Source organism: Stenella coeruleoalba (genome assembly GCF_951394435.1).
Source record: "Stenella coeruleoalba genome assembly, chromosome: 8".
In the NCBI taxonomy this organism is placed as follows: domain Eukaryota; kingdom Metazoa; phylum Chordata; class Mammalia; order Artiodactyla; family Delphinidae; genus Stenella; species Stenella coeruleoalba.
The window spans coordinates 69,949,262-69,972,745 of record NC_137154.1 but is presented as its reverse complement, the minus strand read 5'-3'; the positions used below and the strand labels follow the sequence as shown (position 1 = coordinate 69,972,745).

Below are 23,484 nucleotides of genomic sequence, written 5' to 3'. Positions count from 1 at the left end.
CCACTTCCTCTGTGATGAAATAAATAACTTAAGGTTCATCCTCCATGGGTTAAATTAGTGCTCCAGCACTCAGCTAACTTAAGGAGGCTCTACCCACCGCAAAGTATCAGGAATCTGTGACTGAGAGCCTGACAGCATATAAAACGTAAACATCACCTGTTAGAAAGCAGAGCTCGGGGATCAGGTGGGCCATCCGAACCTCAGCGTCATCATTTCTCTTGCTTTTCAACAGACTAACGAGCACTGGCTGGTTTAGGTCAGATAAGGTAATATCATATTGCTGTAGGATGCAAGATTAATGAGGGAAAAGTTAATATGGAAACACTGTAAAACGAGCATCCTTGCTTATGAGCAGCAAGGTAATCCCCAAATGAATAGATAAGCAAAACCATTCAATAGAGGAAAAAAAGTTCCTACTAATCCGTATGGTTACGTACTCATTTCTACTTCCTTCCTAGGACCTATCTCTTATATCTCAGGGTCAGTTTCATGATTTTATTATCTTTTATAATGCAATACTGTTGTTTTTTTTTTCATTCATTTCCTTGCTCTCTTCTGAGTTTCATCCAGAGACAGAATAGCCTTCAGCTAGCTCCATCCATAATGCCATGACCCCACTGCAGCATTTCCACCGTTGGAGACTGAGGCAGACTGCCCCATGTATAACTAACTGGTTCTAAGCGCCTGTGCTCATTTGGAAAATATCTATACACAAGTTGGAGGCAAGGGTTATATTGAGTCAATCTCAGATTTCCCAAAAGGGCACGACTGTCCTTCATTCCTAGGATAGTATGACGCTATAGGGAAACAGCTTTGAACTCCAACAAATGTAAATCTGATCCCCAGCTCTTCTGTCAGTGCGTACGTGGACTGTGACACTGGGGAAGTTACTTACCTTTCCTCATCTATGACATGAGGAGAACGGTAGCTCAGAGGTGTCCCATGTAAACCACTAGCGTGGTGTCTGGTTTATAATGAGTCCTCAGCAATCATTAGTTCCTACCCCACCCCCTTTCCCTTTGTAAACTTGAATTTCAACATTCTCACCTTGCCACGAGTTCATTTACCTTCCAACGGCAAAGTTTCCAATGAACACTCATTCCCAGTATAATTTACTCAATACTGATGACAGAACAACTGGAATTATAATTTACCAACTGCCTGGCAACTATATGACACTGACATCAATAATTATAATTAAGGAAGCTAGCAGTGAGTGCTTCTCTATTCAATTAGGACTTTAAGTCTTTAAAAACAATTCAGGAAATGTGATCATTGCAACAATGCTATGGCTGAAAAGCCTGGAGAAGGCTTCACAGAGAGTTTTTATATGTGACTTCATTAATTCACATCTCGTGCTTGCTATATTCCAGGAACAGCGGGGGATACAAAGATAAAAGAGGCACAGTTCCTACGTTTACACATAACTACATTATCTACAAAGCAAAGTAGACCAGTAGCACAAATAATATATGCTAAGCACTTATATTTTCCCTCATTTAGTCTTTTTTTAATGGATGTGTACTATGTTTTTTTTTTAACTGAAGTGTAGTTGATTTACAACGTTGTGTTAGTTTCTGGTGTACAGCAAAGTCATAGTTATACAAACACACACACACACACACACGTACGTATTCTCTTTCAGATTCTTTTCCATTATAGGTTGCTACAAGATATTGAGTATAGTTCCCTGTGCTATACAATAGGTCCTTGTTGTTTATCTATTTTATATATAGTAGTGTGTATCTGTTAATCCCAAACTCCTCATTTATCCCCCACCCTTTCCCCTTTGGTGACTGTAAGTTTGTTTTCTATGTTTGTGAGTCTATTTCTGTTTGGTAAATTAATTCATTTCCTCCTTTAATCTTAACCACGATGAGTCAAATACTATCATCATCCCCTTCACTGATGAGGAAACAGCATCAGAAATTAAGTAACTTTCCCAAGGTCCCATAACTGTACATTAGCACAGCCAGGATTCATCCCTTAAGACCTGGGAACCTCTGCTTGTTACACCACTCAGGACTGGGTCCCTCGCAAGGAGTAGGGAACAGGGTGGTAGTGAAAACAATTTCTGGCTGGTAAATCAGGGAAGGCTTCGTGAAGGAAGTAGAATCCAAGAGAGAACCTTGAAGAAAACGTGGGAGTATTACAAGTTCCAGGAACAGCTCAAGCAAAAGTGGGACATGTTCCAGGAAGAGGATATTCCATTTACCTGGAACATGGCCAGGAATTCTACCCACTAAGCTGTGTCATCAGCTGAACTTTACTCTCTCCCGTGCCCCAATTTTCTTAGCGTTTGAAAATATTTTTCATGATAAGATAAAATAGAGAAATATAAAGGTCAATATCAAGATGTCTTCCACTTTGAAAGTTGACTGCATAATAATTAGCATTCCTTTCCTAGGACAGAGAGGAGGACATTCTAGAAATTGGCACCATTTTCTTTTTCTCCCTAATATATATGCAGTGAACCACAACTCATTACACAGGAAAGTGAGTGGGATTTTATCATGATTCCCTTTTCAAAATGTCACGGGTCCTAAAATACATCAAAGAAAAATGAATTTAACTGTGCAGAAAAAAAAATGTTTAACAAACTTTGTGTCTGATAAACGAACACTTATGGAGCACATTTTCTGCACAAGACGCTTTGCCAAATGTCAAATGCCATCTGTGTTCTGTAAGGAAGACGTGTTCTGGAAGCAGTGTGGAATGTTCTACAAGTGCTCAGGGAAGAGAACAGCTAGCTCTTCTGTGAGTGTGAGAGGGAGCAAAGTCAGAGAGGACTTCACTAACGAGATGACATTTGACCTTGAAGAGGAAAGGTACAGTGAGGCTTTATGCCAATGTCTCTTGAACATGAGCGAAGGCTGAGTGACAGCAAGTAGACTGGGGTGATGGCAGCATGGGGTGCGTGGTGGGAGTGCCGTGAGAGATGAGGTCAAACTGTGTGATGCTACAGTTGAAGAAAGGAAGTGCTCATCACCTGCAGGAACTGGACTAAAAGCTCTGCGTGGACGATTCAGCGCTTACACAACTGAACGAGGAGGTGACGGTAAAGATGAGGAAGTACCAAAATGTCTTCCTGAGAGGCAGAATTCCCAAGGAGAGAGGGAAGTGGGAAAGACAATGAATTCAGTTTGAATTATGTTAGTGTGAGATGCCTGCAGGATATTCATGCAAATACAGTCTGAAACGGAGATGAGGATATAATTTAGGAATAAGGGCAAGGCAAAAATACCATATTTGAACAATCTCAAAATATGAAGCAAAGATCCTCTGCAAGGGGACCACAGTGAATAATAGCATTTAATGTCTGGAGGAAATGAAGAAGGAAGATGTCAAAAGAGGCTGAGAAAGAACCACCTGAAACCTAGCAGAGAACCACCAGGGATGTGCGGAGGGGCCACGGAAGAAGAGTTCAGCTCAGTGGGAGTGGTTACTAGTGTCCAAAGCCACCGAAAGCCCCTCCGAAGAAGAACAGTAGCTGAATTTGACCTTGGAGGGCTATTTCCATAGCAGCAGAACCGGGTACCAGACTACTGAGGCTTCAGGACGGAAGAACTGAAGAGGTGTTTGGAGCTAGTTTAGACAACCTTCTAAAGAAATGAGCTAAGGAGGAAAAAGAGATCGTTTTTCCTGAAGGTATAGAAAGGTCAAGGCAGGGTTTTTGCTTTCTGGTTTTGTTTTTAAAACAGTGAGATTTTGGAGACTGAAATACGACTGCACATTAAAGAGAAGGCACCTCTGAAAGGAACTGAAGTTGGATGGTGGGGATGAGGAAATTGTCATCACTGTGAATCAAGCTCCCAGAGTCAGCAGGAGATTCCATCAGTAAATGTTTGAGTACCTACTACATGCCACCCTGGGCATCCAGAAATCAAGAGCTCAGCGCTGAGGAGGGGAGTCAGACCACTCGTGTCCTTTCTGTGATAGTCGTCTGCAGCTAAGTGCAGGGAGGGGACCCGGGGGAGAGCATCCTAGGGCTCCCTTAAGAGCTGACTGCTGAGCTGAGTACTGAAGGGTGTTCAGTGACCGGCTGGCTATGAGGGGGCATCAAGGAAGAGGAAGCAACATGTGTGAAAATGCATAGGGGGGTAACTGACTCGAGGAACCACGAATGGTGGGCACAGCAGAACCCAAGAGGAAACAGGGGATGGTAAGTGATGAGACTCAAGAGACAGGGAGGGGCCAGATCATAAAGGACCTGGGGAATTCTGCCCAGGAGCTTAGATCTGACTTCTAAAGCAACAGAGAGCCATGGGAATATTTTAAGCGGGGAAGTGACGTTATCAGATATGTTTTAAAGGAGGTAACTCAGACTACAGGAAGGACCACAGGAGACAGGATGAGGGTCTGAGCCAATACAGGAACGGTGGAGATGGAGGGGAAGGGACAGGTCAGAAAATTATGTCAGAGGCAGACTCAGCCCGACAGACTGGGGGACTTGTTGGATTGGAAAGGAACAGGGACCCTCTTCTGAGCTAAGCAGAAGGGAGATGAGGATGAAGGAAGACAAGTCCCACCTGCTTGTAGTAATCCACATAGGTGATCTCGGTGCCATCCCGCTTCTGGAAGGTGTGTGTGGGCTTCACTGACCAGTCAATGTCATCGATGCGATAGGTTTTGTTATTGTATCTGGTAAAGGCAAGAAATCTTTAAGTTCTTTTCCCAAATCCTACAAGGTAAGTGGCTCTTTCACTATACTTTTTTTTTTTTTTTTTTTTTTTGCGGTACGCGGGCCTCTCCCGTTGTGGAGCGCAGGCTCCGGACACGCAGGCCCAGCGGCCATGGCTCACGGGCCCAGCCACTCCGCGGCATGTGGGATCTTCCTGGACCGGGACACAAACCCATGTCCCCTGCATCGGCTGGCGGACTCTCAACCACTGCGCCACCAGGGAAGCCCTTCACTATACTTTTAATTCAAAGTATTATTCTCAAGAATTTCAGAAATTATGAAAGATAATAACTCAAGAATAGCCACTTTAAAAAAAAAAAAGGATCAGCTCTTATCTGAGAAGAGCATTAATTAACTCTTCGTTCACAGGAGGACCTCTACCAGTGGGAGAGTCATTAGACCACCAGGTGCTTTTCTCACTGAGATACACTGCCACTTCAGGTACATCATTCTTAAATGTTCAAAGGCTGAAGCATGGCTCAAAACTTTCCCATCAGCTTCTGGTGCCACTAAGATTTTCTGAACTCCCAACTAGCGCTTCTGATAAAAAGCACCCCAAGCAGGCTGATGGACCACCCAATTCTGGAAGCCTGCTTCCTCTCCCATCTAGGGCTGGCCTGGGCAAAACTGCAAAGCAGGTCGGCTGAGATCTTTCTAAGCTCTTTCTCCCCTTCATCAGGTACCGTGTGGCCTGGAACATTCTCTCATGCCACCACAGCCTTGGGACAGAAACCTCCTTGTCAGGTTTCTTCTGGGCTCTGGGTACCTTGCAGGGTGACTCTGAAATAGTGTGATAACTTAATCCATGAAGATCATGACAGGAGAATAAGGGGGCAGCGTGGAATTCAATCCGCACCACCTCTCTACTCTGTAACCCAGAAAGACAACTTCAAGTGGAAATTCCAAGCCAGACTAGGAGAAGACTAGTGCGTCCCTGGACCAGCAGCTGCATAGGCGGGGCTTTTTGGTCCTCACGAAGTCACCTAACCGCCCGTGTCCCATTCAGTTGAAATGTGCATTGATGACAGATGTATACACAGACAAACCTAGAGACTTGAAAGGTCTCAGCCTTGACGGCCTCATAATCTTACAGCAGAGATGAGACACGGACCTGATGTTCTGTCCTGTTGTTACTGAATCAGACTTGGGTCTGCTCACCCACGCACAGTAAAGCCAGTCTGCTGACACACTGGGTTGTGGTGAAGGAAATGTGCATCAGATACTGTTCTTTGGGTACTTCAGAGAGGAGCTAAGAAAGAGGATATGGGGCAGAAGTCCGCCTGGGAAGGCCCCATAGGGTCCTGCTTGTTTACACTGTGATGTAATAAAATGAAATAAAATGGCTCTAAAGAGGTGGCTTACAAACACTGGACTTTGGGAATTGCCTGGCGGTCCAGTGGTTAGGACTCCGAGCCTCCACTGCCGAGGGCGCGGGTTCAAATCCCCTGTCAGGGAACTAAGATCCTACAAGTCGCATGGTGTGGCCAAAAAAAAAAAGAAAGAAAGAAAGAAAAAAGAGCACTGGGTTTGGGGAGCAGCACAGGGGCAGGAACTGAATAATTCCAACTGAATGGACAGGTGGAAGCTTCAGAAAAGCAGTAACGTTTGAGCTGGACTTTGTGGGAGCAGAAATCTAAAAGGCAGAAATGGGGGTGCGGGAACCAGGCAGAGGGGCTGGAGCAGCAAAATGCAGACCACTGGCGATTAAGGGAGAGGCTACAGCAGGAGGTAAGGAAGGACCAGGTCAGACTGTGGACCACCAAGCATGCCCCTCGAGGAAGCCTGCACTCTAGACAACTGAGAACGGTCAGGTCTGTAACAGGTGAGTAGACTGATCAGGTCTGGGCTCAGGCCAGTGCCCTGTTCCCACACGGGATACATAATGCATTCTCTAGAGAAGAGTCTATTTAAACGCAGGCTTTTACCTTGTAATGACAATGAGCCCAATCAGCTGTTTCTCACACGTCTGGGTAAAGCAGGACATGCCAGTTTTGTGGCAGAGATCCGTCATGAATTCTAGAACAGTCTCATTCCTGAGTATCTTATAACTCACGTCAGCACAAAACAGGAGCCTGCTTTCGAAATGTGACACAGAAACGGCAAACCCAGGCCAAAGGGACAATCTTCAAAATAAATAAATAAATTGTAATTAATAAAATTTTTTTAAATGTTTTAAATGTTATATCAGGAAAACAATAAACATTTTAAAATGGCGACTTTACATTCCAATTCTCTAGATTTCATGAAACAATTTTTCTTTAATCTGATTTCTTTCAGTGGCTGACTTAACACTTCAGTTATTTCCAGCTGGAGTGTCTTAAACATATATTTAGGATAAAATACATTCCTGTAGAGCTGCATTGTTTTGACCTTGATACTACTGACATTTGGACTGGAAAATTCTTTGTCAGGGGCTCTCGTGTGTATTGCAGGATGTTTAGCAATACCCCTGGCCTCCACCCACTAGATGCCAGTATCAGCCCCCAAACTGTGACCACCAAAAATATCTCCAGACATTGCCAAATGTCCCCCTGGGGAGCAAAATCGCCTCTGGTTGAGAGTACACCTGTAGGATTAAAAATGTTTATGGGGGGATCCATCCCAGTATGAAAACATCTAGGTTCAGAAAAGCACACTGGCTCAATGGTGAAGACAATGACTACACTTAATAATGAGATTAAGAAATAATCTAAGTGATATCACGTACAGACATACAAGGAAAACTGGAGCAGTGGCTACATCCCCTTTCCACATTTATGAATATCATAGTCTGAAGTCTTAAGTAAGAAAATGTTATGGAAATGGCATGAAAGAATAGACAAATATTTTTAAAAAATCATGTCAGTTTATGTTTTGTGGACTTCATTTGCTGTGATACTCATGCCAGTTTTCAGGACAAGCATATGCACTAGGACCAGCTCTAGCTCAGCACAACACTGGGCCCACGAGGATTTCTAACCCAGGTGGAGAGATAAGTGACGGGGGTGAATGAATAGGATGCTTTAGACAGACCACTCTGACACACTGAATTAACATACAGAAACCCCGCCCTTTTCCTCTACCTGGCAGAAGCCAAACTCCCTGCCTCCACTTTCTATCTTTTCTGTACAGATCTCCCTCAACTTATGATGGGTTTTCATCTTGATAAACCCACCATAAGCTGAAAATATCCTCAGTAGAAAATGCATTTAATACACCTAACCTACCAAACATCATAGCCTAGCCAACTTAAACGTGCTCAGAACACTTACATTAGCTGACAGTTGGGCAAAATTATCAAACACAAAGCCTATTTTATAAGAAAGTGTTGAATATCTCATGTCATTTATTGGGTACTGTACTGAACGTGAAAAAGAGAATGACTGTGCGGGTCCATCATGGTTGTAAGTGTGTCGGTCGTTTACCCTCGTGATCGGGTGGCTGCCTGGGAGTCGTGGCTGCCGCCGCCCAACCTCATCAGCGAGTATCATCTCCACATCCACTAGCCCGGGGAAAGGTCAAAGTTCACAATTTGAGGTATGGTTTCTACTGAATGTGCATGGCTCGCACATCATCATAAAGTCGAAATATCGTAAATCGAAATATTGTAAGGCAGGGACCGTCCGAACTTCTCCATTTGTTTCGTGTCTGTCTTTGGGTTACTGGCTGCCTCTGTCTTTGGCACAGCTACTTATTTTGGAGAGCTGAGTAACAACCAGTTCAAGACACAGCCGATCACATTCCCTGCAGCATCTACCTCCCAGTTTAGGGTAAAAACTCTGCGAGTGTTCCTAACAGTTCACTAGGGCAGCTTAGCCGGCTTGTGTGTCTGACATCTGCTTACCCAATAATTTCCAATCAACCACCCTGGCTGTGTTAACCTTCTATCAGCAAGAAAACAGAGCCCCAGCTATGTGGTATAACATAATAGAGCTTATTCTGCTCTCATTACGACTTGTCATACACAGAAAACTCAGTTTCTGAATTCCTTCTAGGATTTATGATAACGACCTAGCACACTAATATAAGAAAACAGGCTGCTAGCTTTTGACATTCACCATTCTATAAAGAACTTGAAAATTTTAAAAATCCATTATTTTTCATACCACAGAATCTCTCATAGGAGGCATAATGGTATAATATTGCATCATAAATTATGCTGTTCACATTATAACAATTTCAGAGTAACAGAACACATAAATAAACCTACTTGTGCTGGGGAATTTCCACTGGCTCCGAAGGCTTATAGAAGTTCCGTCCAATCTGGTACATGGACAACTTTTTTAAGATCCTGCAAGTATATATTTTTAAAATCTGTTAAACAACCGTTGATAACAGTATACTTCCAAGTTTGTATGCATGCTGAAAGAAAAATAGTAGAAAAGTCCAGAACTCTTATTGTTATAACACTGGAAGGTTTAGCTGCTAAATGTACATATGAGTGTATATACAAGAACTATCACTTCATGTTTGGGAATGACACAATTGAAATTAGTTCTATCTCTCTGGGTTTAACTGCAATAAGGAGGTGGTCACTTTCCAGTTATGACTGTGACTGTAACATTCTGGTTGCTGTGGATGAGGTGAGAAAAGCCATGTCCACAGGCTCTTCTGGCCTCTTTCTTATTTTGAGATGAGGAGGCTGTTTCCCTTCTTTTTCTTTCTTATTTTTTGTATAGTTAATTTACAATGTTGTGTTAGTTTCAGGTGTACAACAAAGTGATTCAGTTATATATATTCTTTTTCAGATTCTTTTCTATTGTAGGTTATTACAAGATATTGAATATAGTTCCCTGTGCCATACAGTAGGTCCTTGTTGTTTATTTTACATATCGTAGTGTGTATATGTTAATCCCAAACTCCTAATTTATCTCTCCCCCCCGCATCCCCTTTGGTAACCATAAATTTGTTTCCTATGTCTGTGGGTCTATTTCTGTCTTGTAAATAAGTTCACTTGTATCATTTTTTTAGATTCCACATATAAGCAACATTGTATGATATTTGTCTCTCTCTGCCTGGCTTACTTCACTGAGTATGATCGTCTCTAGGTCCATCCATATTGCTGCAGATGGCATTATTTCATTCTTTTTTATGGCTGAGTAGTACTCCATTTTATATATGTACCACATCTTTATCCATTCATCTCTCGATGGACATTTAGGTTGCTTCCGTGTCTTGGCTATTATAAATAGTGCTTCTATGAACATTGGGGTGCATGTCTCTTTTCGAATTAGAGTTTTCTCCACATATCAGGAGTAGAACTGCTGGGTCACATGGTAATTCTATTTTTAGTGTTTTAAGGAACCTCCATACTGTTCTCCATAGCGGCTGCACCAATTTACATTCCCAAGGAGGCTGTTGCTAATGAGGCTACTCAGGCTTCCCAGCGCTACCAAATGACAAGGTTGCCTCTTCAGCAACTAATCCTGGTCACCTTTGTAACGTGACACATCACTGATCTGAGGCTGCCCCATGCATGGGGGAAACAGGAGAGTTTCACATCTGAAAACAGGGGTTCCAACTGCATGATTTTTGGCTGTCCAATGTCATCTGAGCCTCAGTCCCCTCATCTGTAAAACGGGGATTTTTTTTTTTTTTTTTTTTTTTTTTTTGGCGGTACGCGGGCCTCTCACTGTTGTGGCCTCTCCCGTTGCAGAGCACAGGCTCCGGATGCGCAGACTCAGTGGCTATGGCTCACGGGCCTAGCCACTCCGCGGCATGTGGGACCTTCCCGGACCGGGGCACGAACCCGTGTCCCCTGCATTGGCAGGCGGACTCTCAACCACTGTGCCACCAGGGAAGTCCTAAAACGGGGATTTTAATCACACCTGCCTCAGGGCTCTCGAGTAAGGATCAAGGAAGCTCTAACACCACACAAAGAGCTTTGTCACTGCAAAGCACCTTGCAAACGTCAGCTGACTTAAAATAGTCCCCTCTCAGGGGGGCACATGCAAGACTGGCTGCTGAAGGGCATTTTACAGTGCTGAGCTGAGGCCCAGATATGATCTAAAGACGCTCAGCAAGATGTCTGACTAGAATTAGAAAGCAACGTTATCTGTGTGATGAAAGTTCCTTTACGTGCCCTACTCAGCAAACCCCCAAACGCCCCGTCCTCATCCTGTCCAGAGGCCACTGTTGAGTGAAGGGCTCAAATCTTAGGTTCTTAACACATCCTGCTAGTGATCCACACCCGTAGCGGGGAAAACGGTGGTTCTCAAGCTTTCGTGCTGCCACGTGTCATCCGGGAAGCTTGCTAAAAATGTGGGTTTTCAGGCCCCATGCATGAAATTCTATTCACTAGGTCCAGCGAGGCGCTAGGGAATCTGCATTTTGTCGAGTCCCACCCAACGTCCAAGATGACATGGAAGCAAGTGATCCTCAGGTCAGTTTGAAGAACACTGAGAAGCTTGGTGACAACCTCCCTTCTGCCCCCAGGGACACATGGGGAAGGAAAGGGGGCTGAGAGGCAAGTGACAGCAGAAAGCAGATGCTGATGGCCTTTCACACCTAAAATCCATCAGCCAGGAGAAAAACCAATCCTTCCGTTTACTAACCCAGACACACGCATCTTTTAAGTCTGGCGGTGGAGGCTGGGAGCGGGCACAGAAAAAGAAGAAAAGGGAAGAGGCACCTGCCCTGCAGCCACTGAGACATCACAACCCTCGAGTCCTTTGTCTCCACACAGATGATACTGGATAGTAACAGAGGTGCCAGTCTGAGGCCGTGATGGACTGTGGTGTGTATTATTGCACAAGTACATGAAAGGATATGGAAGATTTCCCTAAAGATGACACTGCTGCTGGTACACTGCCTACAAAATGGTTAATACTTTTAATACCCAGGCTCTACCACGACAGGCATCATGAGCCTAAATTAGATTCACATTTAAGGCACTTTACTTCTTGAAGATGATACTGAAGACCTGCATGCACACGGGAGAACTTGCCGGCAGCTCCCTCGTCAGAGTGATAGTCATCTTTACAGTCTCGCCTCTTCGAGTTTCACTTGACAATTCCGTGACCTGAAAAAAGAAGTACTTAAAATGCACTCTACGGATTATCCTCAAGGGCACAGAATGTGGATATGCTAAAGCCGTCCCAACTTAATAGGCATTAACAAAAACAAAACTGCAGGTGTCAGTAATGTAATAATCTAATGATTACGTTACGTGTGGAAGGTTTTTTTCGCTGTTATTTTGCTAATACCAGAAAAGCGACACATCTCTTTCCTCTCGAACTTCTTAATAGAGAATCAAAACCGGCCTCGGGGTTCAAACATTCAATCCAAAGAGAATCCAGAGCAGCGGTTCTTGACCTTTTTGGGAAGTGGGGGTGGGAAGACAGGTCACAACCTACTTTGAGAGTCTGATCAAAGTTACAGACATTCTCCAAAGAAAATGTCACATATGTACATACAGAAGCAATGTATACAATGTACCCATTTTCAGATGTTCACGGATGCCCAGAAGCCTACTAATGAACTTTCCTGCCCATCCTGGGTTCATGGATTTCAGAGGGAAGCCTCTCAAAAGTTCATTCAAAAAAACAGAGGAACAGAGAAGAAGAAAGCAAAGGATAGGGAACAGACGAGAGGGAAACATAAATGTGGAAAGAGAGAGGAGAAAATGGTGAAAGTTTAAACAGATATGAAATCTGATTTTATTAACTTTTGTAAGGTCTAGAGAAATCCCTAGGGTTCCTATAATCTGGAACAACGTTCTAACAATTAAAATGAACGCATGAATAGGTCTTTATACCAGATGCCTAACTAAATTTAAAGCTCTTCAGATCAGGGAGGGCTCAGGATAGATTTCTGGAATAAAAAACGACAAATCAGTCAGTAAAAATCTATGATCAAGGGTTTTTCAGAAGGGTAAGGAATTACAAGAGGTCAGTTTATTAGCAGGCATTTATGTATTTTACCCCTACTTTCCATGGTGAAAGTGTCGTTTTAATGGCTTTTAGGTTGAACCAAGAATGTAGGGAAGGGATAGTTCACTTCAGGGAAACAAAGAGAAATGTGTCCTTTCACAGGGGATGAAATATTTCACTGAGGCGTTTCTTGCTTCAGATAAAACTGTAGAGAAGTCAGAGGTGGCGAGTTGCAGGAAGAGCTTATCAACGTCCAGAAGTCTAAGGCGCAGGAGATGGGGGAGCGGCCCTCAGACTGCTGCCAGGATCTCAGAACAAAGGCGTAAGCCAACAAAGTATGCAGGGATGAGTGGCTGGCAGCAGACGGTCCCCACGCAGAGCGTTATTCAGGAACCCCATTCGTAACAGCCAGCAAAGAGCAAAATCGGCAGCACCCCCTGCACTTCCCCCACCAAACACCACTCCTCCTCGCTTCCCGCCTGTTCTGCATCCCACACCCTCACTCTCAGAGTGCGCTTTCACTTCCTCCTCTCCATCCACTTATCTAACGGGTTGGCAAGTCTTCGCCCTTCTACACCAGTTTCTCTACTCCATTTCAGCTGTTCCAATACCAATATTTACCACCGAGCCCAAGAGCACGTGACGTGGAGTTACACAGACCCTGGTTCTCTGCCTCTTGCAGCCTGTATGATGCAGAGCAAGTTACTGCAACTCTTTAAGACCTTTTCCCATCTCTAACGTGGGAGTGAGACCAGAAAAACGAAGATTAAATGGGATAATTCATGGATCTTATCCCTATCCGTAGCAGTGCTTTGTACCTTGTTCGAGTCCTTTCGACAGCCTGCCCAGATTATTCCAGCGGCACTTTATTAATCGTCCCACTTTGTTCTGTCAGCCATTCAATAGGATGTGATCAGAGTCACTGAAATGTAACACAGCTCTATGGAAACTCTCTCTCAAAGGCTTCAGGGGTCCACGGAGGACAGTTCTTGTTCCTCAGCAGGACATTCAACGTTCTCCCTACCTTTGGAGCCACAACTTGCAAGCCTTCCCAGCTAAGCCTGAACAACCAGAAGTTTCTAAACTATGCCCTTCACTTCCCATCTTTGTGCCTTTGCTCCTCCGGTCCTCCCCATCTCCCCCTTCATTAATTCAAATCCTGCCCAGGAGATAAATTAATGACCATTCCCACTGAAGTGTCCTGCTGGGAATAACCTTTCCTTTCATCACCTCTTTCTGAAGACCTTGGGTAAGACACTTAACCTCTCTAAGGCTCCAGGGGTGATGAGAGGATTAAATGAGTTCATGCATACAGCAGCCTGGCAGAGTAAGTGCTCATCAAATGTAATCCAGTGGTAGGTGGGACATAAAACACAGATCTGCTCATCTCAAGAGAGCTGTGCTGGGGCTAATCCAGAGAACAACCAAGCAGAGCACCTAACACCTTGTAAATGCTCGATAAATGCTAGCATAACAAAACCACTAATTATTATTATGCCGCTTATGTCATTCTATCTGGCACTGAATTTATTTGTAAATAACTTCAGTACTAAATTGAAATGCTTCTGACAACAAGAACCTTGTTCTATTTATCTTGGTTTCCTCCAAGGTGCCAGCACCCTGCCTGCTACACAGTAGGCTCTTTATAAGTGCAGAAGGAATGCATGAGAGTGGCAAATAGATGTGACAGGAGACAGCAACCTGGGTCGTGGCCACAGATGCACAGATGGGGTCTGAAAGACAGTGGAAGGCCAGGAGGCAGCAGAACAGGACTTCTAGAACTGCACCATTTGGGGGTGCAATGAGTGAATCAGTGGAGGGGCTCTTTCCATGAAAATAAGCATCCTATAAAGTGTGTAGGGGATGGATGGGAGCACAGGATTAAGCCTGAGTCAGTGTTAAGACCAGAAGAAAAAGATGAGACTAGCAACCTTTGTTAGGACAGTTTCTTTTTACTATCTCATTTTTACTGTCATTAGGTGGCAGGTCATATGTTGATAGAAATTAAGACAACACTCTTCTGTCTAAATCTAGTATCCCTTGTGTCTGGAAGACAGAAGCAACAGGTCTGATCTGTCACACCACGTTTTCACCATCTATTTACTCCCTGCATCCTCATTAGACTCCATGCCCAACAATAAGAAGATGTGTGGCGTATACTACATGCTCACTTTGAATAAGAAATGAGTAATATTAACTTATTCCTAGCATCTGTAGAGTAAAATTCCTCCATTTTCCTTACGTAAAATTGAAGAAAGCTGGACCATTCAAGGGGGCTATGTGATTTTAATATATCCAAATTTCCAAACTGTTACTGCAAATGTGTTTAGAAGAACAAGATCTTTAATGATAGTAATGCCCTTGAAATATATCATTTAGGTATGAGAGGCCATATTAGCATGCTATCAACATCTAGTCATAGGACAAAATACTGAGGGATCACTAAGGATTCATGATGAATAAAAATGTTTCTAAATTTACAGATCCAGATTTTCCAAGTCCTTAAATTTAATCATATGGTAGAATTTTTAAACTCCATATTCGGATGAAATAAACACTCAAGCAGCTCCTATAAATCTCACAGTCTCATAAAAGGAAAAAGGTTCCAAGAGTGCTCAGAAACATACTTCTTGAGGAAATTAACAAAGATACACATGGAATCTAGAAATTTACATTTATGCTCTTGGTGTTCAAAATGCTGAACTTAAAAAAAATTTAAAAAAATTAAGCTTTCCAAGGGATAGAAGCGTCAAGTTTTAATCCAATACTCTGTTTTAATTTTTCATACAGAAACCAGTTCTTTCTCATAATTTTCATACTGCTTTAGAACAAAGCATATGATAAAAACCTCAATAACAATACCTTGATTTTAGGGCTAAAAATGTGGAAGGCGTAAAAAAATAAAATAAAGGGCTATGAATCTTGCAATTGCCATATCCAATGGTCATAACCATTAAAAATATCCTTAAGATTGACATAAATGACTCCTATTTCATATGATGGAACAAGTCATGAAAGAAATGACACTTTTAGAATCAGGATTGATGTAAAGTTCTTTGGACACGTGGACACAATCTGCAGGAGCAAAAAAATGTAGAGTAAATTTAAAGCTCTTAGGCCATAGGGTAAATGGTGTTTTTTAAACTTTTTTTTTTTTGTCCACACCCTGCAGCATGTGGGATTCTCCAACCAGGGATCAAACCCATGCCCCCTGCGTTGGGGGCTCGGAGTCTTAACCACTGGACCACCAGGGAAGTCCCTGTTACTTAAACTCTTGCCTATTTGGGAAAAGTTGAAAAGGATTCCTATTTCAAGGACACTTTGCCTTTAAAAAAGTAGTTGAAAAAGCAGTGTTTGTATTACAGCTCTTCTTTTTTAAATGCCAGACCATCAGCTTCTTAATTAAGAAATCAATCCTGATGAGGTCTTAATTAAGAAGTCTTTCGCTCTCAGGCATGGGAATAGGAAAGAGAAAAGGAGTGAGTGACATACTCATTCCAACTGTCATGAAAATCAGCTAACCTCTAAAATCTACATGAAGGAGTATAAATATATGCACACATGTGTGTATTAAAAAATTTAAAATACCATACCTTTTCCTCTAGCTTTTGGGAGAGAAAAAGGATGACACCATCAAATGCTTTTGCTTTGTTGGAAAGTTCCGTGTGACTATAAAGCAGAGCAATTCTCAGCCTTCTAGATTCTATATCTGGACTGTATGTCACATGATACTGGTAGAGCTGCCAGTCCTGGGGCAGGTCTAAATTAAAAAGATTTGTGACCAGTTTCACAGGTATTCCACTGGAACCTGAAGAAAACAAACAAAAAACATGTTTTAACCAAAAAAACAAAAAAAAAACCCATCGTGTTCATATTAATCACAGCATTCAAAAAATTTATTTGCATATGCATAATCGTTGCTAGAAAGCAAGGATTCTTGTTCAGTGACACAAGGTAAGCTCTAGTAACCAGCTGCCTGATAACCTTTGGAGCCCCGCAAGCAAAAGGATCCTGTGTAAGGCAGGCCTCATAAGAACCTGAGAGCAGACACTGACATTCTTGTTTTGGGGAGAAAAGAAACATCTGAATTCAACTACCCTAGGACTCCTTCCAAAGCTTGCCTTCCAGCTGATTCTCAAATCGATCAAGTAAGCATTTTGTAACCAAGCAGGACCCCATGGGGCCTCCCCCATATCCTCTGCTTTAGCTCCTTGCTGAAGTATGTAGGTAACAGTATCTAGTGTACATTTCCTGAATTGTTTTACAGATGCTAAAACCCCTACCAAATGGAAGAAATTAACTACTTGATGACCATTAGCTCCCTCCAGACCTACTGGCAGCAAAGGATTGATAATATTAACCCGTTACCTCACCATCAACCAACCAGAGAATTGTGCAGGAGCTGATCACAGACCCTGGGGCGCCCCTCTTTCACTTTGCCTTTAAACATGCTTTGCTGAAACCCTTCGGGAAGTTTGGGCTTTTTGAGCACTAGCCGTCCTAGACTCCTCGTACAGCGCCTCATAATAAACGCTGCACTTCCCTTCACCACAGCCCAATGTCAGTAGATTGGCTTTACTGAGCATGGGGGAAGGGACCCAAGTTTAGTTCAGTAACAGTTTCAGATGCTGCTCTGGAATTATGGTGCTCTCAGATTATAAAGAAACTCTCCAGTTTTTATCATGAATACAACCCCCATCCGCTTGGAAATCCAGATAATCAAAAGTTCACCATACTTCGGAAAATTCTGAAATCACTTCATTCAGTGATTAGATGGCTCTGTAGGTCCCAGCGAAGGCCCCCCAGAGATAAGGGGGCGACTGGGGATGGAAGAAGAAATTTTACATCTTCCCTGTGTGAGAACAGACAGGGCTCTGGGCTTCTGTTTTTTTGCAAGCACAGGGAGGCCATGTGGGCTTCCAGGAATTCCATCCCCTACAGAATTTTTATTCACCTCTTCAAAATCTACAGGACAAATTCAGAGATGGCCACGATGTCGCTGGTCAGTGCCCAGGATGGCATAAACTCCATCCAGGACAGACTCTAGGAGGGCATAAAGGAAGTACTTCTCACCTCTCCTTGGAGGGAATCATCCAGTGTTCGTCTTATAGGAAAGAATTATCAAATAGTCACTATTTGCCTTTCTGGTGGAGGAGGTGGAAACATGAGCCCTGAGGTGGTGAGGAAGAAAAAGTATCATGTATACCTTACGTAGTATTCCCTCAGTTTTGACCTGTGTATCTACTGAGAAATAATGCACAACCTAAAAGGTAAGAGTTACGTTTTATTCAGCGGACAAAACTGAGGGCTTAAGCCCAGGACACAGCAGCTCAGTTCTGAGGGACTGCTCCCAAGAGGTAAGGGAAGAGCCAGGATATATAGGAGCTTTCGCAACAAAGACCGGAACATCATAAGATTACTTTTAATTAAGGAAAACCATATGTCTCGAGTTAATGAATTTAGCGCTTTTCTATGTTTGGGAAGATGCAAAAGTCAGGGCTCACTGAAATCATTCCTTTGATCTGCACCTCAGCTATCTGGGGCCAGTATCCTGTTCTTTCCCACCCTGAGTCTCCTTAGGGGGCGTCATTGGAGGCTGGCTGCAGTGACTGAAGACTTGGCAGCCGGCGCCCCGTTTGTCTCCATCCTGAGTTCCCTCAGGGCTCACCGTGGGAGTGGCTGCAGCGGCTTCATGGCTGCAACATCTTTTGTGTACTGATAAGGTAGGCAATATTTTTTTCATTGACGTGCAAATATCCAGTAGGAACAAGGAATCTTTGTGCTATTTTAATTAAAGAAAAGGGTTTTTTTTTGTTGTTCTCCCAGAGGACATGCTCATATTAATGGACAAAGAGAAGTCATCTAGAATATCAGAGCTGGCAATACCCTTCAAGACCACTTACAACAGTGTGTTCCAACTGTAATCATGACCCATTAATTAGTGCTGCAGTTATGAAAGTAAGTGAGGTGAACCGTCATGTTTCATAGAAAGACTGGAATACAATAGAATGGATCGGAGTGTGCTGCCCATAGGAAGGGCAAACATTGTTTCATGAAACTTTGTTTCAGTTGCGTTTGTGTAGTGTGTGTATGCTGGAGAACAATTTATGTACTTATTTTTGCTGCATGGTTTGAAAGAGTTTGAAAAAGACTGATCTGCATCAGTGAGGCTTAACTTTTAGAGGGAGTTACAAAGCCTTTTGAGAATCCTATGAAAACAATATGCCTACTTTTCCTGAAAATACACATGCAATCCTAGGTTAAATTTCAGGGGTGAGCCCCGAATCTGCCTAAAGAATTCCCCAAAGAGGCTACATTTTTCTTTTTAGACCTCAAGTCCAGAAAGGTTATTCCCCATATAGGAAAAAGGTTGGGAAAGAGACAAAGCATCTTTGCTGACCCCTACCTCAGGTGTAAGGAGAAAAGGTTTTCAACAAGTGAAATGTAGTTCTGGAGAAAATGTTACTCTTCCTATTAATGAAAGAGAGAATTAAGGCTAAAACAACTAGTGCCTAGACAATGCTTGAATATAGCAGATGTTCAATACATATCTTTTAAGTCAATATATGAACTTGTTTATTTTATTAAATTTAAATTAAAATTTCTTAAGCAAAATTTGGTAACATTAAAAAAAAGTAAGAAATTCTCTGGCAGTCCAGTGGTTAGGACTCTCTGCTTCCACTGCAGGGGGTCTGGGTTCAATCCCTGGTCGGGGAACTAAGATCCCACAAGCAGCATGGCATGGCCAAAAAAATAAATAAATAAAAATTTTAAAATAAGTAACATGAAGACTGGGTACCTCTTTTGCAGTCTCTCACATGGGCCAATTTCTCTCTGGTACAAACACTCAAATCCATCATCTCTCGTCTGATTTTCCCAACTCTTTCCTTGAAGGTACATCCAGCATCACCAGAAGATAGACCACCTTCACCTAAAATATGAAGGGAACACCAAAATGTTATATATTATTAATATTATATACATCAATAACATTTCATGCTAGTGATATCGTTTACAACTATCATATCAAAAATGCATCTAGGGCTTCCCTGGTGGTGCAGTGGTTGAGAGTCCGCCTGCCGATGCAGGGCACACGGGTTCGTGCCCCGGTCCGGGAAGATCCCACATGCCGCGGAGCGGCTGGGCCCGTGAGCCATGGCCGCTGAGCCTGCGCATCCGGAGCCTGTGCTCCGCAACGGGAGAGGCCACAACAGTGAGAGGCCCGCGTACCGCAAAAAAAAAAAAAAAAAAAAAGCATCTAGAGGGAATTCCCTGGCAGTCCAGTGGTTAGGACTCCGAGCTCTCACTGTCAAGGGCACCAGGTTCAATGCCTGGTCAGGGAACTAAGATCCCGCATGCCCCTTGGCACAGCCAGGAAAAAAGATGCATCTAGAACCAAAGCTCAGATTTTTGTAGCTTTAATAAAACTGGCCCGCATTGCTGAAAACAGTCATGACCATACAGAAGTCTGCAGCCTGAAAATTGAAAACTGTGAAGGAAGCATGGCGTGTTTTGTTAGAAATAACAGACTCTGAGTTAGTCCTACCTCATAACATTTGGGGCTTACCTGATTCTCCCCTTGGCTAAGGAGAAAGCTCTATCTCCCTATATCCCACTCCACACCCATTTATGGAAGGCTGGTCTCCCTCCTGTAGCTCTTGTGTAACACCCAAAGAATTACAGACTAAGACTGGCCACATCAACTTCTGTACAGATTGGGGCTGAACCTTTCCCCCTTCTCAATCACAAGAAGAGAAATGCCCATACACTGCCGTCAGTGTTTATGCTAGATCATTCCCCTGAGAATGAAAGTCAGCACGTCACCTTGGGACGTGTCACTTACTCTTAGGTTCTAGAAAATGGGAAATTAAAATCTGTTTCCTGATGACTATTTTCTTTTTTAAATGAGTACAAAAAGATGCTAATTTTTCGGATACAACTTTGGCACTTTGAAATGTGAAAATATAAATTTTATATTACAGAATTATTACTACAAAGTAATGTGGCTAATAGTATGACAAACCTCTAGGACACTGACTTGACCACTGTCCTTTGATACAGTCACTGTATGCAACTACCCCAAATGGCGCTACCCACTTGCCCAAAACTGCTGTCCATACCCTTCTCAGTGGAGTTGGAGTCTCCCAGGAAAATCACAAAATTTATTTAATTTTTTAAAAATTCGATTATTCTCACTAGATTATCCATATCATTTACTGCTCTTGGTTTCAAAAGATGTTTGATGGTTTCTAAAAATTCAATCTACCATAGAACGGTAGTTCCCAGAATCTGGGGGTGGGAGGGGCACATGAGGAGTTCTTGTTTAATGGGTACAGAGTTTCAATTTTGTAAGATGAAAAACTGTTCTAGAGACGGATGGTGGTGATGGTTGCACAGCAATGTGAATGTCCTCAATGCCACTGGACTGTACACTTAAACACTGTTAAAATGGTCAACTTTATATTAGACCTATTTTACCACAATTTTTAAAAATAAAAAAAAAATCAGTCTACCCTCAAAGGATAAAGAGTTTCCATCACTTGCTAGTCACAAGAAGGCACAGCAGATGCGAAGGAAATTCCCAAAGAAAAGTTGGAATAACACTTGAATGGTGGCAGTAGGGCTGGAATTATAGGACATTTCTACCGTTTAAGCCACCCAGTCTGTGGTACTTTGTCATGGCAGCCCTAGCAAATTAGTGCATCGGGCATGCCAAATTATACTGTGTGGTAGGGGCTACTTGGACTAGCACGTTGACAAGTATCTTGAGGCCAAACCTGGATTTGCAGGTAAGAGAGCCACCACCAAATGGTGAGGTCTACCGTGGGCGGGGAAGGAAGAAGAGAGAAGGGGCAACAGGCATGTGAGGTTACTACCATCCCTGCAAGGCAATGGTATTGGCATTTATGTGTCACAAAGAATTTAAAAATACGTTTTCAAAATTATTCAGTAAACAGACAGAATCAGAAAAACTGGTTTCCTAATATCTGGGGGTTCCCAACTGCTAAGCACCATCAGGAAATTCAGTGGCAGATTCTGTGTTTGGAAGTCCCAAAGAAACACAACAAACACTGGGGGATCCTTCAAAAAAGGAAGATAAGATGCTCAAGAAGTGAGTCTGCTGCTGAAAGGCTTAGTAGAGTCACTCCTATTCCATTCAGATGGGACGGAACTGGATGGAACAGACAGAGCTGCACTTACATTTCTGTGAAATCCTGCTGGTTCCCACGTGGTCACTGCTAGAAGATGCTTCACTGTCACTAAGCGCAACAGACAGAGGCTAAAACAGGGAAAAAATAGTCAGATTTAAGATGTTAAGTCATAAACCAAAATTTTATCACAAGATGAGAATGGTATCACGTCCTATGTCATTGGATTACCGTGAGCTAGGAAAAGAAAATGTTGGCAGGTAAGATGCTTGAGAGAGGAGAAAAGATTGCCCATTTCAGAAGAAAGATAAGGACAAGCTACGGTCTTTCCCATTCATCAATCTTTGATTTCAGTGCCAACTGTGAGCCAGATACAGCCCTTAGCCCCTGGAGGTGGAAAGAGGCAGAGGTGTGATCCTTGCACCCGAGGAGCTCATCAGAGCTCCTCTGGAAGGTGGTACAGGTGATCGCAGACCTCATGCTCCTGTAGCCTTCAGACATGGGGCCTCTGATGTGAACATATTTGTAGCAAGAAAATAAACTGAGCCCAGAGGATCTGGGCCACCAGCTCAGATGATGACCCTCCTGAATAAACTGCTCCAAAAGTTCACAAAACAGGTGAAGGGAACCATTAATATTTTCTCTTCAGGGTAATTACTTCTCTGTTCAAGAAGGTATAAATCAGCCTGCTAAAAAAAATGGATGATACCAAGAGAAGACCTCTCTATGAGCATAAAGGCATAGACTACTCACTTGAACACTTCTGGTCTAAGATATTGCTCCAAATACTGAGTTTTTGCTAAGTACTGCTCCAAATACTAAATGTAACATCACTCAAAAATTGCTGGTTTGCCACTCAATTCAACCTAGTTGTCTAAGTCTAATAAGGAGCCCTATGCGCAGTGGTTGCTCAAGAAACAGTGGTTGATTCTAAACTTCATTTGTGTCTGAGATTATTTCTTTTTATATATAAATTAGCGAGACAGATCATATTAGATTATATACCACATAATGGTACCTTTGAAGGGACAGCCATTTTCACGAGGAGACTTACAAACGAATGAAGTAATTAACACTTAATGATATACTTGCCTCCCATTTTCAACCTTTTTCACTGACCGAAATATCTATCTTAATATCTTACTCAGATAAGCTCCCCAACAGGGAAAAAAAAAAATGTGAGAAACCCTGGAAGAACTCAAAGTTGAAAGAGAAGATAAGCCACTACTTCGTAGCAGAGAGGAAGAGATATCTGCCGAGGAAGGCGGTGTCCACGAAGGAAACAGAGGTAGGAGTGAGCGAGACAATGCCAGCTGCTAAGCTTTCTACCCACCAACTGCGAGGCCTGGACGCGCCCCACGTCCGCGGCGCTGGGGCTGAGGGCCATGCCTCGCGCCCTCACTCGGGCCCGGCCGCTCATGTTCCAGATGCGCCCAGAGTGACTTCAAAGGCAGCCAAGTCTCAACGAGGGTATTTTGTCACCGGTACCCAGATGACAAGGCTGCGACAGAAGCGGTGGAAGTAGTGGGTCCTGGGCTGGAATGGCAGCCGAGGCGCACGAGTGGGTGGAGCCAAGCGCACAGCCCACCAGGTCCCGTGGTAGGGGCGGGGGGAGCACGTGGGCGGGAGGCGGTGTGAGGGCTGCGGCCAGACTTCTCTTTTCATCCACAGCCCCCACCATATTTGGAATTATCCAGCTTTCTAGTTTTTGCCCATCATTATGTGTATATAAGGTTGCATCACACTGTTACCTTTTGTCTGTATTATCTGCTCACTTCTACTCCTGGCTTCTAGATGTCTTTGA

General features: G+C 43.2%; 1 protein-coding gene across 1 annotated transcript in view; it reads right to left on the bottom strand.

Annotated features, from left to right (window-relative positions):
* PIWIL4 (piwi like RNA-mediated gene silencing 4) overlaps window positions 1-23,239 on the bottom strand; it is a 41,413-nt gene extending 18,174 nt beyond the window's left edge. Inside the window, exons 1-9 of the mRNA XM_079928765.1 lie at window positions 23,014-23,239; window positions 21,733-21,811; window positions 19,331-19,462; window positions 16,125-16,339; window positions 11,560-11,681; window positions 8,871-8,951; window positions 6,607-6,804; window positions 4,530-4,641; window positions 157-280 (exon numbers count right to left, since the gene is read on the bottom strand). Of these exons, the coding sequence (XP_079784891.1) occupies window positions 157-280; window positions 4,530-4,641; window positions 6,607-6,804; window positions 8,871-8,951; window positions 11,560-11,681; window positions 16,125-16,339; window positions 19,331-19,462; window positions 21,733-21,811; window positions 23,014-23,100 (1,150 nt within the window). The 5' untranslated portion in view covers window positions 23,101-23,239. The remainder of the gene's footprint in view (window positions 1-156; window positions 281-4,529; window positions 4,642-6,606; window positions 6,805-8,870; window positions 8,952-11,559; window positions 11,682-16,124; window positions 16,340-19,330; window positions 19,463-21,732; window positions 21,812-23,013) is intronic.
* Window positions 23,240-23,484: the final 245 nt, after the last annotated feature.